Below are 14167 nucleotides of genomic sequence, written 5' to 3'. Positions count from 1 at the left end.
AGTAATTAGAGTGGAGAAGGGAGAGCATCGAAGGCATGGGAGATAGCCAGAGAAAATTCACAGACCCTAGAGGTAGTGTCATCACTAGAATCTCCAGGGGGCCAGCATCACTAGACCAAAAAGTATACATCTGTGAGTCAAGTGTAAGGAGACTGGAAATGTAGGAAGAGGCTACTGAAGGGTTTTGAATGTCAAACAGAGAATTTTGTATTTGGTCCTGGAGTCAACAGGGAGCCACTGGCATTTATAGGGTAGGGGGAGGGCTGTTTCAACAATCCGGCTAGCAGCTGCTGTGGGGGTGTAAGGCCCACCAACAGCCAGCACCCAGAAAGCTGCCAGCATACTGCGAAAGCACAGGTTCTTTTGATCTGCTTAACTAAGGAAAGCAAGGTTAAGGAGTTGACAAGCTTACTTTAATTCAGCATACAAATAGCATTCACTTAGTTCAGGGAAAAAAGCCAGCACACTGAACTTCAGAACAAATACAAACAAAGTACAAACATCAACAGACAGACCTTGTCTGATTCAAATCCCAATACATAGTTACCAGAGTTTAACAAAGTCTCAGCACCCAGGTTACAAGCTGGAGGGCTCCTTAGCTACAGCTGCCTGGAGTCTCTGCCTCAGCATCACCACAAGTGAGAGCCCTGCTCAAATGGCTCTGTTTTCTCTTCTTATAGGGTTTCAGATGTCATCGAATGTCATCTGAATGACCAGAACTTAGGCTGCTATGATTGGCTCTTGAGTTAGCTCCTCCCCTTAGGACCCATAGGTTAGGTTAACACCTAATAGGGGTTAGAGCCTGGGGCTTAGCACTTAGTAAGACTCAAGACGGGCATGGCTCTGGAGTTAGCACCTCCCCTTAGCCAGCCCCACCTTGGGCCCCACCCCAGGCACCAATCCACACCCACATAGGTTCCACACCTAATAGGGGTTTGGGCCTGGGACTTAGCACCTAGTAAGGCTCAATGAAATACACTGAATTACTCAAAGAAAACAAAGGCCATTTTGCTTGCCAACACAAGGGCATGGTAGAATCTACACTTTAGGAAAATGGCTTTGGTGGCTGATTGAAAGGTGGTTAGTGTGGAGAATAGAGGGCCTAGTGATTTAATTTAGTTTCTAAAATACTTGAAGAGTTATCAGATGAAAGAGAAATTAAATTGGTTCCATCTGGACTTAGAGGGCAAAACTAGGAGAAATGAATCCAAATCACAGAGAGAAAGAGATTTCAGTTTGGGGCGAGGAAAAACAAAACATTTCCCAATATTTATTTCTGTCCCAACAAAGATTGGCTAAAGGAAGTTGTGGGTTTGTTTTCCCTGGAAGTGTTCAAGCATTGTTTATAAGACCTTCATCAAATACACTGAGGAATTGTTTTTCAGGTATTCATACCAGCAGGTTTTCTTTCTCTTTGGTCCACTCCAACTCTGGTATCCAGTGATTCTGGGGCTAACACTGAGAATTGTAAATCAGAGAATAATCCTGAGTTCAGCCACTGACCTGGCTACCAAAGACCTTAAGGGATCTCTAGATAGGCATACTTTTGGAAAAAGGTCCTGGGAAGATATTTTCAAGAGCCATCAGATAAGAACCATGGGACAAAATGAAACCCTGACAACCTTGAAGGTAAAGATCTGCCTGTCATTCAGTCACTATGTATTAACATGCACTATTGGCCATATCCTATGTTTACCTTTGAAGATACAATCAAAATCAAAAGTCGTGGGGTGATTCTTCCCTAAAGCCCACAGCAGTACCTTTGAATGTGGGTGTTACTGTTGATCAGCACAAATGAGCTAAAAGTTGGGAAACAGGAACCCAGAAAGGCAGAGCACTGCACCAACCAAGGTCTTGGCTTTCTGAAATGCATATATGTGAAAAAAAATGAAATTGAGTGCGTAAAAGCAGACAAAGGTGGTCACCAGAAGCAGGATAGACTGAGTGGCTTTGATCTCAGGAGGAACTCTTGAGGAAAGGCTGGTCATGTGTATTTGCTTCACTTGCTTATGATGCCTGTCCAGAAGCCACACCATGTAACCACTGGCAGAAACCATGAGCCACAGACACACAACTTCAGGGAGTGCAACCACAATTACAAACAATTCAGTACTAATTGAAGTTTCTTCTAAAACAATACAGTATCCATAACTGAGTATCTCTGAGCCATTACTGGATGCCCTTGGACCTTGAATTTTCTCTAGAACAATTACATTGAGTAGAAGTTGCAAGAACCAGCAGAGAAGACTGCAGGGGATGATGGACTTTGTGGCTTTGGCTTTAAACTTTGCCCACCTGTAGCTACGGGGATTGATGGTGATGGCCTGAAAGACACTAAGGAGGCAGGTCATACTAATAGAAATACCACGACATGTTTTGGAAACGTAGAACACAATTTTACAGCCATTGTCATCCAGGAAATTCTTCAGGCCCAAATTTGCCACTGTCTCAGGAATGCCCTTAAAGAGGAGCACCAAAGAATTTACCCATACCAGCTGGGCAAGAATTATGTCTGTGGGCCTCAGTTTGTGTCCAACAAAGAATGTAATGATGAAGAAACAAAGCAGGAAGGAGTTCCCCAGAAGTCCAATTAAAATCTGGAGGCTGAAGACAACACTCAAGAGGATGGCATGAGAACTCATGCTCTTAATGTCATGGGAGGGACATCATTATGTACCTATATAGAAATTTCATTAATTTATGACATTTCTGTGAACTTCAAAATAGAGAGATATGATATGGTAAAGGAAAGAGGGTAACATTTTCTTCCATATCTACTCTGTACTTGGGACCTCCCCAAAAATGTCATATATTTCTTACCACCAAGCTGACATACAAATTATTCCCATAACTACCTTTTGTTCCTACACACCTCTCCCTTCTTCTGTGCAGAGAATTCACAGCAAGCCCTAAGTTAACTCTAGACACAAGTCCCTGGCCGCTGTTTTCAGTCTAAGACTTCTCAATGAGTCCTACATCAGTCAGGGATCCAGACCAATTACCTGCCAGCCAGTGACTTCACCCCTGGCCTTTCCAACCCTCTCTGGGCTATTTCCAGAGAAGACTTAACTCAAACTGTCATTTCCTGTCTATTCTTCAGATTTTCTCCAGTCCATATTGTTCCTGCTTCATTTCAAATGTGAGGAGGGCCTTCCTGGGTCTCACAAGACACAGCACCATTTGTCAGGAAGTTTGATCTACAAACAGAGCCTTGAACAATCTAATAACCTGTCTCCCTCAACAGAGCTCTTTCTATCCACTGATATGCTGCCTTGACTCATTCTTCAAAGTTCGAGGTAGTCTAACTCACTTCTCCCCATCCTGTTAATTCTGAACAGAGACCTGTTGTTTTACAAATCATAACCCCCTTCTCTCACTACCTATTCCCTTATTCCTATCTTCTCTCATCTGAACCCTGCCTACCCTAGATATCCCACTTCAACCCTATCAATCCCCTTTCACTCAAGAGCACTCATCTCTTGATGTCTGATCCACAATTAATGCACTTGCTTTTACCCTAAATCTTTTCTTTTCCCATTCTTTCCATTTTCTGACTCTCACTGAGAGGCTAAACACATTTGAGAGTAACCAATAGCTCTCAAACCAGTTGGTGAGTTAGGGAGATGTCTACCCCGAGCATGTGAAGACTTCCCCTGGTGGAATGGAAAAATGAGAACAATTTGTTCCAGTGGCCATAAAAGTGGCTGAAACTGGTGCTGTGGGACACCAAGAGCTTGTTCAGGCTTCAAAGATGCCAACGTTCTCCACTGAATTCTGGGCCATCACTTAATTTTGGACCTGCCACTGGACTTTGATGACTGAGGAAGAGAGTGAGGCTGATAACTTTGTGCAGCTCTGTTTCACTTCAGTCCAATTCACACACAAGTCAAGACAGCACCCTCATGATGCCATTGGTTCTCTTTGAAAACAAAGGACAAACAAGAGCTTAGTATGATAAATGGGACATAGCTAATACAGGAAAAAGGCCTTCTGATGAATAATTCTAGTCCATATATCAGACTCTAGTGGTAAAAGGGACTCAAACTCACAAAGGTGCATAAACTGGGATGCATAGCTTTCTACTTTCACTGAGCTAGCACATAGTAGACCACAAGGACTCCCAATTGCTGGGAGTTTCCATGGGCTCACAGACAGCACACTCACTTCCCAAGTGCCCACAAGGAGAAGAGATGGGGTGCAGGCTACTGTGAGGACAAAACAGCAGCAGCCTGTGCCTAAGGTGGAGCCTGAAGACTTCTCTGCTCAGTCAAGGCCAGGAAGGAAAACACGAGACAGTTCTTTAGCCAGGTGACGAAGTGGGAATTGGCACCATAGGTGGTAACAAAGATGTTTTACCAAAACCAATATCATCTTGAAAGGGCTCACAGTAGGGGGAAGAGGGAGGAAATAGCATAGTGAGATTACAGGCAAAGGAAGGAGAGAGTCAGATAGATTTGGGGTACTCACAGAAAAGAAGAGGTTCTTAACATGGGGTCTAGGGATCCAGTGAATAGGTTTTGTGGGGTCTGAGATATTTGATTAGAAAAAGTCCATCTTTACTTTGGTAAAACTAGCTCTCCTTGCCCCCACCACCTGAAGGCCAAGTATATTACATTTCACTCCTCCCTCTAGGTTCGCTGAGAGTTCTCTTGGTGGGATTGGGAGTACCTAGGCTCTGCGCAAATGGTGCAGCCCTTACGAACTGTATTCTTCCCAAGTATAGTGGGATACTCTGCAACCAATTTCCATTTAGCCACTCATAGATAAGCTTTGACATAGAAATAATTTCTTCAAAAGACCTAATCACAAATATATAAATTTACTCCCCCAAAACTGAGACTACCTAATTCTTTGGGGAGGGGAAGGGAATTAGGTTCACAACTTAGCTTGGTTCCTACAGATCCCAGTTCCAGTTCCAAATCCAAAACTTCCCTTGGGTTCAGGTCCCAGGCACCCTGAATTCTCAGGGTGTTTGGGTTAGATTGATTGGCTGCACCATCCCTCCTTCAATCTTGATACCAAAGTAGCCATGGCTCAAACTTCTGGGTTCAGTGGAGATCACCTCTAGAACCTGAAAATGAGGAGGTCAAAAGGATGATAAATAGAAGAAACAGGATGAAAGGAAATGCACAGTTAGTAATCATAACTGTGAATGTGAATGGGATGAACTCACTCACAAAACAGAAGCGGATAGCAGAATAGACTGGAAACCAGAATTCAACAAGAAACACACCTGAAACAGAGAGACACAAATAGAGTTAAAATAAGGAGCTGTTGGAGAATCTATTCTACTTTAGCTGAAATAAAAGAGGTAAGGGTAGCAATCATGACCTCAAAAAAGCAAAAGCAAAAGACCCGATTAAAAGAGATAAGCAGGGAAATTGCATCTTGCTAGAAGACACATAAACAATGAAGCAATATCAATACTAAACATATATGTACCAAATAGCATAGTGACTACATTATTTTTAAGTTAATTTATTTATTTTTAGTTTTCAACATTCACTTCCATAAGTTTTAAATTTTCTCCTCTTCCCTCCCCTCCACCTCCCCAAGATGGCATGCAATCTGATACACACTTTATACACATTAGTCATGTTGTATAGAAGAATTAGAATGAACGGGAGTAACCATGAGAAAGAAAAACATAAAACAAAAGAAAACAGAAAAGAAAATAGTCTGCTTCACTCTACATTCAGACTCCATATTTCTTTTTCTGGATGAGGATAGCATCTAAATTCTTAAAGGCAAAGTTAAATGAATTACAGGAGGAAATAGACAGCAACATTGTTTGTGTGGGGGAATCTCAACTTTTCCCTCTCAAAGCTAGATAAACCTAACCATAAATAAAATTTAAAAAGACATTAAGGAGATGAATAGAATCTTAGGAAAATTAGATATGATAGATCTCTAGGGAAAAATGGATGGGAATAAAAAGGAGTGTATATATATTTTTAGCTGTACATGTACATGTATGTAGCCTCCTTCCCCCGCATAGAGCTATGACTGAGGTGGGGATCCACGTGGGGCCTGGAACATCCTAGGACCTGGGGACTCCATGGTAGAATGAAAGTCAGTGGCCAGCACTGAGAAATGAGGTACCAAGTCAGGCTCTGGAGGGCAAGGGTAACTATCCCAGGTGGGGAGAGGGTGGAAAGAGTGGGGGGTTAATGATAAGGCTGGCTAGGAACTTGGAATAAGCTAGAGGATGAGTCAGAATCGTTTCCCACACTTCCTGGTCTATAGATGCTTCAGTTGTCTTGGTCAATGTTTCTTGAGTCACTGTTGACATCATTGATCATCCATGCTGTCTAGATTAGAGGATGACTGTGGCCATGGGAGCTCCTGCTGGGAAAGGAAATGCTTCCCCCGTATCAACTTCAGTTGCCTGTCCTCCCCAAGAAACTATATCCACTCAGTGGATTCTTATTAACCCTATTCATTCTCTTCCATTTCTTTATCCACCTCAGTCTTCCCCACTTTGGTATATCCCAGGTCCCTGAAAGAGTGTTCCTTTCAAAACTATTTTCCTTTCATTTCTGATTGAACCATGTCATTCCTCTACTCAATATACTCCAGTGCCTTCCTATTTCTTCTGGGGTTAGACATCCGTTTAGTTTTTAAAGCCTTTAACCACCTGGCCCTACCTGTCTTTCCAGCCTTGTCAGACATTACTCCTATTCCTGCACATTTAGATTCAACCCAGCTGGCCTCTATTCCTCATGTATGACACCCCATCTTCTGTCTCTGTGTCTTACCAAAGGCAATTGGTGACCTGGTGGAGAGAGGGCTGGGCCTGGAATCTACCTGAATTCAAATCTGGTCTCATACAATAGCTACGTGACCCTGGACAAGATACTTAATGACTGTCTACTTTAGTTCCTCAGGTGTCAGATGGCTATAGTAAGAGAACCTCCCTCCCAGAGTTGTTATAAAGACCAAATAGGATAATTGTAAAAGCACAGTGCCTGGCATATAGACTATATAAATGCTTATTCTCTTCCCTCTTCCCCTTCTCTTTACACTGGCTGTTCTCCATGCACTGGGAAATACTCCCTCTTCACCTCCACCTCATAGAATCTGTCTTCAAGAATCAAGCCTTTCCTCCTGCAAAATTGCATCATATTTAGTTAATATGTATCTAATATATACTTGTAGAATGTAAGCCCCTTAGAATAAGGACTATTTCACTATATTGCTAATGCAGGGTCTGACGCTTAATAAATACTTGTTGATTTATGATCATCTCCCAACACCAATCCTCTAAGTTGGAAAGACCACCTCTTAAATGTCCTCTTCGCTTATTCCTCATAAGAAGGCTTCCCAATCTAAAACCCTACCCCCCATAGAAAGAAGCAGGACCTGAAGAACACCCCAGGCTCTGGAGGGTAGGGTTTTCTTGTGGCTTCCTTTCTGTCCCCTATCTTCCACCTCTGTCCATTAAATCAAGTTGTTCCCAATGCCCAGAGTGTATTTGTTCTTCATTTCTTCCTCTCAGAAACTGATCTATCTCGAGGCTCAATTCTGGTGCTACATCCTTCCTGACACCACCACTTTGTGCTTTTTGACCTCAATTTTCCTTGTACTATACTTTCTGTAAATGTGTTCCTCTCCACAAGCTGCCTAGTAGAATGTAGATCTCTGTTTTTGTCTTTGTACCTACATACACACAGAAGCATTTATAAATATTTGTTGGATTAAAAAGAAAAGAAAAAATGGGTAAAGGTAAATTCCCTCTGTGACGCAAATATAATTTTGATATCTAAACTAGAGGGAGCCAGAACTGAGAAAGAAAACTGTAGACCAATTTCCTTAGTGAATATCAATGCAAAAATTGCAAATAAAATTCAAGTAGGGAAATTACAGCAATATATCACAAAGGTCATACAGGAGGACCAGGTGGGATTGATACCAGGAATGCAGGGCTGGTTCAATATTAGGAAAACTATGTAAGCATAATTGACCATATGAATAACAAAACCAACAAAAATCCTATTACCTCAGTGGATACAGAAAAAGCTTTTGACAAAATATAACAGCCATTCCTATTAAAAACACTAGAAAACCTAAGAATGAATGGAACCTTTCTTAAAGTGATAAGTAGTGTCTATCTAAAACCAACAGCAAGCATTATTTATAATGGGGTTAAACTTGAGACCTTTCCAATAAAGTCAAGGGTGAAAAAAGAATGTCCATTATCACCGCTATTATTCAATATTAACTAGAAATTACAGCAATGAGACAAGAAAGAGTGAAGAAACAAGAAGGCCGTGATGGGACAAAACCATCACTCTTTGAAAGTGAATTAACCAGCTAAAACAATTAGCACTTTAACAAAGCTGCAGGTTATAAAATACACCCATATGGACCATCAGCATTTCTATATATTACCAACAAAGTCCAGCAGGAAGAGACAGAGGGAGAAGTTCCATTTAAAAACTGCAGGCCACATAAAATACCCGGGAGTCTTCCTGCCAAGATAAACCGAGGGACCATACAAGAACAATTATAAAATACTTTTCACAGAAAGATAGAACTAAACAATTAGAGAAAGATTAATTACGTGTGGGCAGGCTGAGCCGATATAACAAAAATGACAGTCACTTTACTTATTCAGTCCCAAAACAATCGCGCAAATAAAGAATTACTCTACAGAGCTAGAAAAAATAACAAAATTCATCTGGAAGAAGAAAATGTCAAGAGAATCAATGAAAAAATGTGAAAGAAGGCAATTAAGTAGTACCAGCTTTCAGATTATTACAAAATGACAATCACAGAAACAATACGGTATTGGCTAAGAAATTTAATGGTAGACCGGTGAAATAGATTAGGTTCATAATACACAGCAATGAATAACATAGTAGTCTAGTGTTTGGTAAACCCAAATATCCAAGCTTTGGGGATAGGAACTCAACTTTTGACAAAAATTGCTGGGGAATACTGGAAAGCAGTTTGAGAGAATGTAGGTATAGACCAACATCTCACATCATATGGCAAGATAAGGTCAAAATGGGTAAATGATTTAAATGGGTAATATAAGTCAATTAGGAGAGTATGGAAAACTTATCTGTCAATTCTCTAGATAAGGGAAGAGTTTATGAGTAAATAAGAGATGGAGAGGATCACAGGAAGTAAATAGATAATTTTGATTACATGAAATTAAAAAGTTATTGCACAAAAAATTTAATGCAGCCAAAATTGGTATGGCAAGTTTCTTTGATAAAGACCTTATTTCTTGTACAGAAACACACACACGTGTGTGTGTATTCATATATATGTGTATGTGTGTGTATATATATATATATATATATACACATATATATATGGAGAGAGAGCAAGAGCGAGAGCGAGAGCAAGAGAGAGAGAGAGAGAGAGATGGAATTGAGACAAATTAATTAAAGTATGAGCTATTCTCCAATTGATAAATGTTCAAAAGGTATGAAGAGGCAGTTTTCAGAAAAAGAAATTAAAACTATCAATAATCACATTAAAATGCTATAAATCACTATTGATTGGAGAAATGCAAATTAAAACAACTCTGAAATAATCATATTAGCTAACATGACAGAAAAAGAAAATGACAAATATTGGAGGGGATATGGAAAAATGGGGACACTAATGCACTGTTGGTGAGATGTGACCTGGTCTAACCATTCTGGAGAACAATTTGGAAATTAGAGCCCAAAGGCTGATAACTGAGCACACCCTTTGACTCAGCAATACCATTGCTGGGTCTATATCCCAAAGAAATCAAGTAAAAGTACAAAAAGAACCTGTGATTTCTCTGTAGCCAGGCAATCAGGCAGTTACCCACCCAGCGAGGCTACGTTTACAAACCCTGTCTCCATGGCGACAGGCTTGTGACCCAGCTCAGCATTTAAAGCCATGACTGGCCATCATCTTCTGGTTAGTCCTCACACATCTACATGATCGGTTTGGTTTGTTAGCCAAACACCTGAAGGTAGACTTTTTCATTTTCCTTCACTACCTTTCATACAAATCTACATGGATATAGATATAAAATGCGATAACCATACGTATATATAATACAATACAACATACAATAAAATCAAATAATTACAGGAGGGGAAAAATGTAAAATAGCAGAAAAAAAGAGGGGAAGAAAGAGCATAGCAGCTTGGATAAGAAGACAAAGCCCAACAGTTTGTGTGATACAAGAAGCATCTAAAAATAGAGTGAAAATGGGAGGCTGGGCTGGGAGATTCCCCCCAAAAGCAGGTGTTTCAATGCTTTTCTCAAACAAAGCAATAGTAAGAGAGAAAAGCAGGGAAAGTACATTACACTCAAAAGGGAGACAGTGAAGCAATATAATCACTAAATGTCTACGTCCTCTATGTCAGAGTATCTAAATTCATAAAGTAACAAAGTTGTGAAAGATAGGAAGAGAAAAGAAACAGAGGGGTCAAGGTGTCTAAGCAGTGAGAGCCTTAAACTGGGTGCAGAGGAACCAAAGAAGAACGTAGAATGAACTGTCATCCTCTTGGATTCGCAGACAAAGTCCTAAGCCTATTTTAGAACCTCTTACATGGTGACTTCCTTGCCCCCAGCAAATATCCAACTTGAGTGAAGGTCTTTATCCACCTCCATCCCTTGGACTGTAGTCTCTCCCTCTGAGAAGACAGTCCTTGTACCTGAAACCCATATACAGGGGAAGCTTACCAGGCTGGCATCACCTGCTGGGATAGAGGGCTTGGCTCAGGTGTGTACGGCTAGGGGCCTGTTATAGATAAACTGTTACCTCAGATGATTGAGCCCAGAGCTGTGATTATCATGTCACTTGCAGAAGACGACACTGTCTGCAAGGGGAGCCAGGCACATCCCAGAAGAAGTCAACTTTTGTCCCCGGTGCTAATCATGATCACAAATGACTCCTGATTAATGAGAACAATCAAACAAGCAGCCCCGTGCAACCAGGAGAGAAACTTTCCTGGTTTCCTAGGGAGGGAATGTTTGGATGTGAGAGAACCACAGAGAGAGGGAGGAAACTGGCAATGTCCAGTCTTGAGAAGGCAGCGTCCCCAAGTCTTGCATTAGATATTTTAATCCCCTTCAGTGACCTCAGAGAACTCTCCCTCATATTTAATTCCAAGCGCATTATTTCCCTTTGATCCCTGTTCTTCCTTCCTTCATTCCTTCCCTGTGCAACTGAAGCATCAACCTGGGCAGGTGCTACCCTGCTGGAAGGGTGCAGTATGTTCCAGGCTCCTGACTATGTTTGACTTCTAATGACCAGCCTAGTACAGGAGATGAGCACCGTATGTAGGCTGGCTCCCTGGGGATGCCCTCCATCTTGGCATTGTTCATGACCATGGTGACCATGAAAACAAAGCCAAACCAAAAGTGGCTCTCAGTCCTGTGGTGCCCTCTTCTACTGCTATAAAAATGCTTTTTCTTATTTAATATTTTATTTCCCCCTCAATTACACATAAAAACATTTTAACATTCTTTTTTTCAAATTTTGAGTTCCAAATCCTTTCCCTCTCTCCCTTCCCCCTTCATTGAGAAGGCAAGTGATTTGACATAGGTTATAGGTGTGTAGTCATGCAAAATACATTTTCATGTAAGTTATTTGGTGGAAAAAAAACACAGACAAAAAATACCCAGGAGAGGGGGGAGCCAAGATGGTGGAGTGAAAACAGGAACTTGCTTGAGTTCCCCCACAAATCCCTCCAAACACATGTAAAAAATTTTTTAAAACAAATTCTAGAGCTACAGAACCCACAGCAGTGACAAAGTGAAACAAGTCTCCAGCCCAAGATGCCTGGATGGTTGCTAGGAAAGGTCTATCACACGATGCTGGGAGCAGAGTGCAGCCTAGCCCAGGGCTGGTCCAGGACAGACCAGGCCAGAGCTGACTGGGCAGAGCAGGCCTCAGGGCCCTGAATCACTGGGCTGTGGCAGTTTCTAGACTTCTCAACCCACAAAAGCCAAAGACAACTTAGTAGATCAGTGCGAAAACTCTGTTGGACCTGGGTGAGAAAAGGGCATGGTCCAGTCCCAGCCATGGTGCGGTGGAGGTGATTGTAGCAGCTGCAGCAGTTGCTTCTGGAGATCCAGGCCCACAGACAGTGAGGAGAATCAAGTGGCTGATCAGAGCGGGAGTGCAAGGATTTCTTTGCTGGTGCTGAGGCAGAATTCTCTTGCTTTGCCCTGCTTGGATCTAGGTCACAGTCCTGGTTGGTGGTACTGGAATGAGGAGGAGCACTGATGTGGCAGAGCTGTGGCTGTGGAGAGGGAGTCTTCCTGGCAGTTACAAGGCAGAAAAGAGTGCTTGAGGTCACTCACAGACCAGAGCACAGGCCAGGAGAGAAGTAAACACCTCTCATTGGATCACACCACCTCAGAAGAACTGAAAATTTACAGGTGCCTAGAAGTATCTCTGAAAACAGCAATGCAAAACCCCAGAAACTTGGGACAAAGCATTCTCCATTCTGGAAGCAGAGTTCTACCTTGGCAAAGAGCTAAAAAGTCAAGCAGACAGCGTAAAAACCTCAGACTATAGAATCTTGCTTTGGTGACAAAGAAGATCAAAACGTATGTCCAGAAGAAGACAACAAAGTCAGAGAGCCTACATCCAAAGCCTCCAAGAAAAATATGAATTTGGTCAAGCCATGGAAGAGCTCAAAAAGGATTTGGAAAATCAAGTAAGAGAAGTAGAGGAAAAATTGGGAAGAGAAATGAGAGTGATGCTAGAAAACCATGAAAAATGAGTCAACACCTTGCTAAAGGAGACCCAAAAAATACTGAAGAAAATAACACCTTAAAAATAGACTAACCCAAACAGCAAATTAGGTCCAAAAAGCCAATGAGGAGAAGAATGCCTTAAAAAGCAGAATTGGCCAAATGGAAAAGGCGATCTGAAAGATCACTGAAGAAAATAATTCTTTAAAAATTAGAATGGAGCAAATGGAAGCTAATGACTTTATGAGAAATCAAAAAATTATAAGACAGAACCAAAAGAATGAAAAGATAGAAAACAATGTGAAATATCTCATTAGAAAAACCACTGACCTGGAAAATAGATCCAAGAGAGATAATTTAAAAATTATTGGACTACCTGAAAGCCATGATCAGAAAATGAGCCTAGACATCATCTTTCAAGAAATTATCAAGGAAAACTGCCCTGATATTCTAGAACTAGAGGGTAAAATAGAAATTGAAAGAATCCACCGATTCTCCTCTTGACAAAATTGCAAAAGGAAAACTTCTAGGAATATTGTAGCCAAATTGCAGAGTTCCCAGGTCAAGGAGAAAATATTGCAAGAAGCCAGAAAGAAATAATTTGAGTATTGTGGAAACACAATCAGGATAATACAAGATCTAGCAGCTTCTCCATTAAGTGATCAAAGGGCTTGGAATACTATATTCCAGAGTTCGAATGAGCTGGGAGTAAAACCAAAAATCACCTACCCAGCAAAACTGGGTATAATACTTCAGGGCAAAAATGGATTTTCAATGAAATAGAGAACTTTCAAGCATTCTTGATGAAAAGACCAGAGCTAAATAGAAAATCTGACTTTCAAATACAAGAATAAGAAGAAACATGAAAAGGTAAACAGGAAAGAGAAACCATAAGAGACTGACTAAAGTTGAACTGTTTACATTCCTACATGGAAAGATGATATTTGTAACTCATGGGACTTTTCTCAGTATTAGGGTAATTAAAGGGACTATACATACATACATACACATAAATATATATATGCATATTATATGTTATATATAATATACATATATTATGTATATTATATAGATATATAGATAGATTATATATATATATATATATATATATATATATATATATATATATATATAGAGAGAGAGAGAGAGAGAGAGAGAGAGAGAGAGAGAGAGAGAGGGAGAGAGAGAGAGGCAGAGACCACAGGGTGAGAGAGGAATATATTGAGAGGAAAAAGGGAGAAATAGAATGGGGTAAATTATCTCACATAAAAGAGGCAAGAAAAAGCTGTTATAATGGAAGGGAAGAGGGGTAGGTGAAAGGGAATCGGTGACTCTTACTCTCATCAGATTTGGTTTAAGGAGGGAATAACATACACACTCAATCGGGTATCTTACCATAAAGGAAAGTACGGGGGAAGAGGACAGGAAGGGGGTATTATAGAAGGGAGGGTAGATTGGGGGAGGG

At 40.9% G+C, this 14167-nt stretch overlaps 1 protein-coding gene across 1 annotated transcript; it reads right to left on the bottom strand.

Annotated features, from left to right (window-relative positions):
• Positions 1 to 1799: 1799 nt before the first annotated feature.
• On the bottom strand, positions 1800 to 2642 carry LOC118835751 (vomeronasal type-1 receptor 1-like). The gene has a single exon (XM_036742997.1). The coding sequence runs from the start codon at positions 2640 to 2642 to the stop codon at positions 1800 to 1802; it is 843 nt and encodes a 280-aa protein (XP_036598892.1).
• Positions 2643 to 14167: the final 11525 nt, after the last annotated feature.

The sequence above is a fragment of the Trichosurus vulpecula genome, chromosome 2 (assembly GCF_011100635.1).
Source record: "Trichosurus vulpecula isolate mTriVul1 chromosome 2, mTriVul1.pri, whole genome shotgun sequence".
NCBI lineage: Eukaryota > Metazoa > Chordata > Mammalia > Diprotodontia > Phalangeridae > Trichosurus > Trichosurus vulpecula.
Note: the sequence above shows the minus strand (reverse complement) of the source record. Positions and strands in the feature narration are given on the sequence as shown.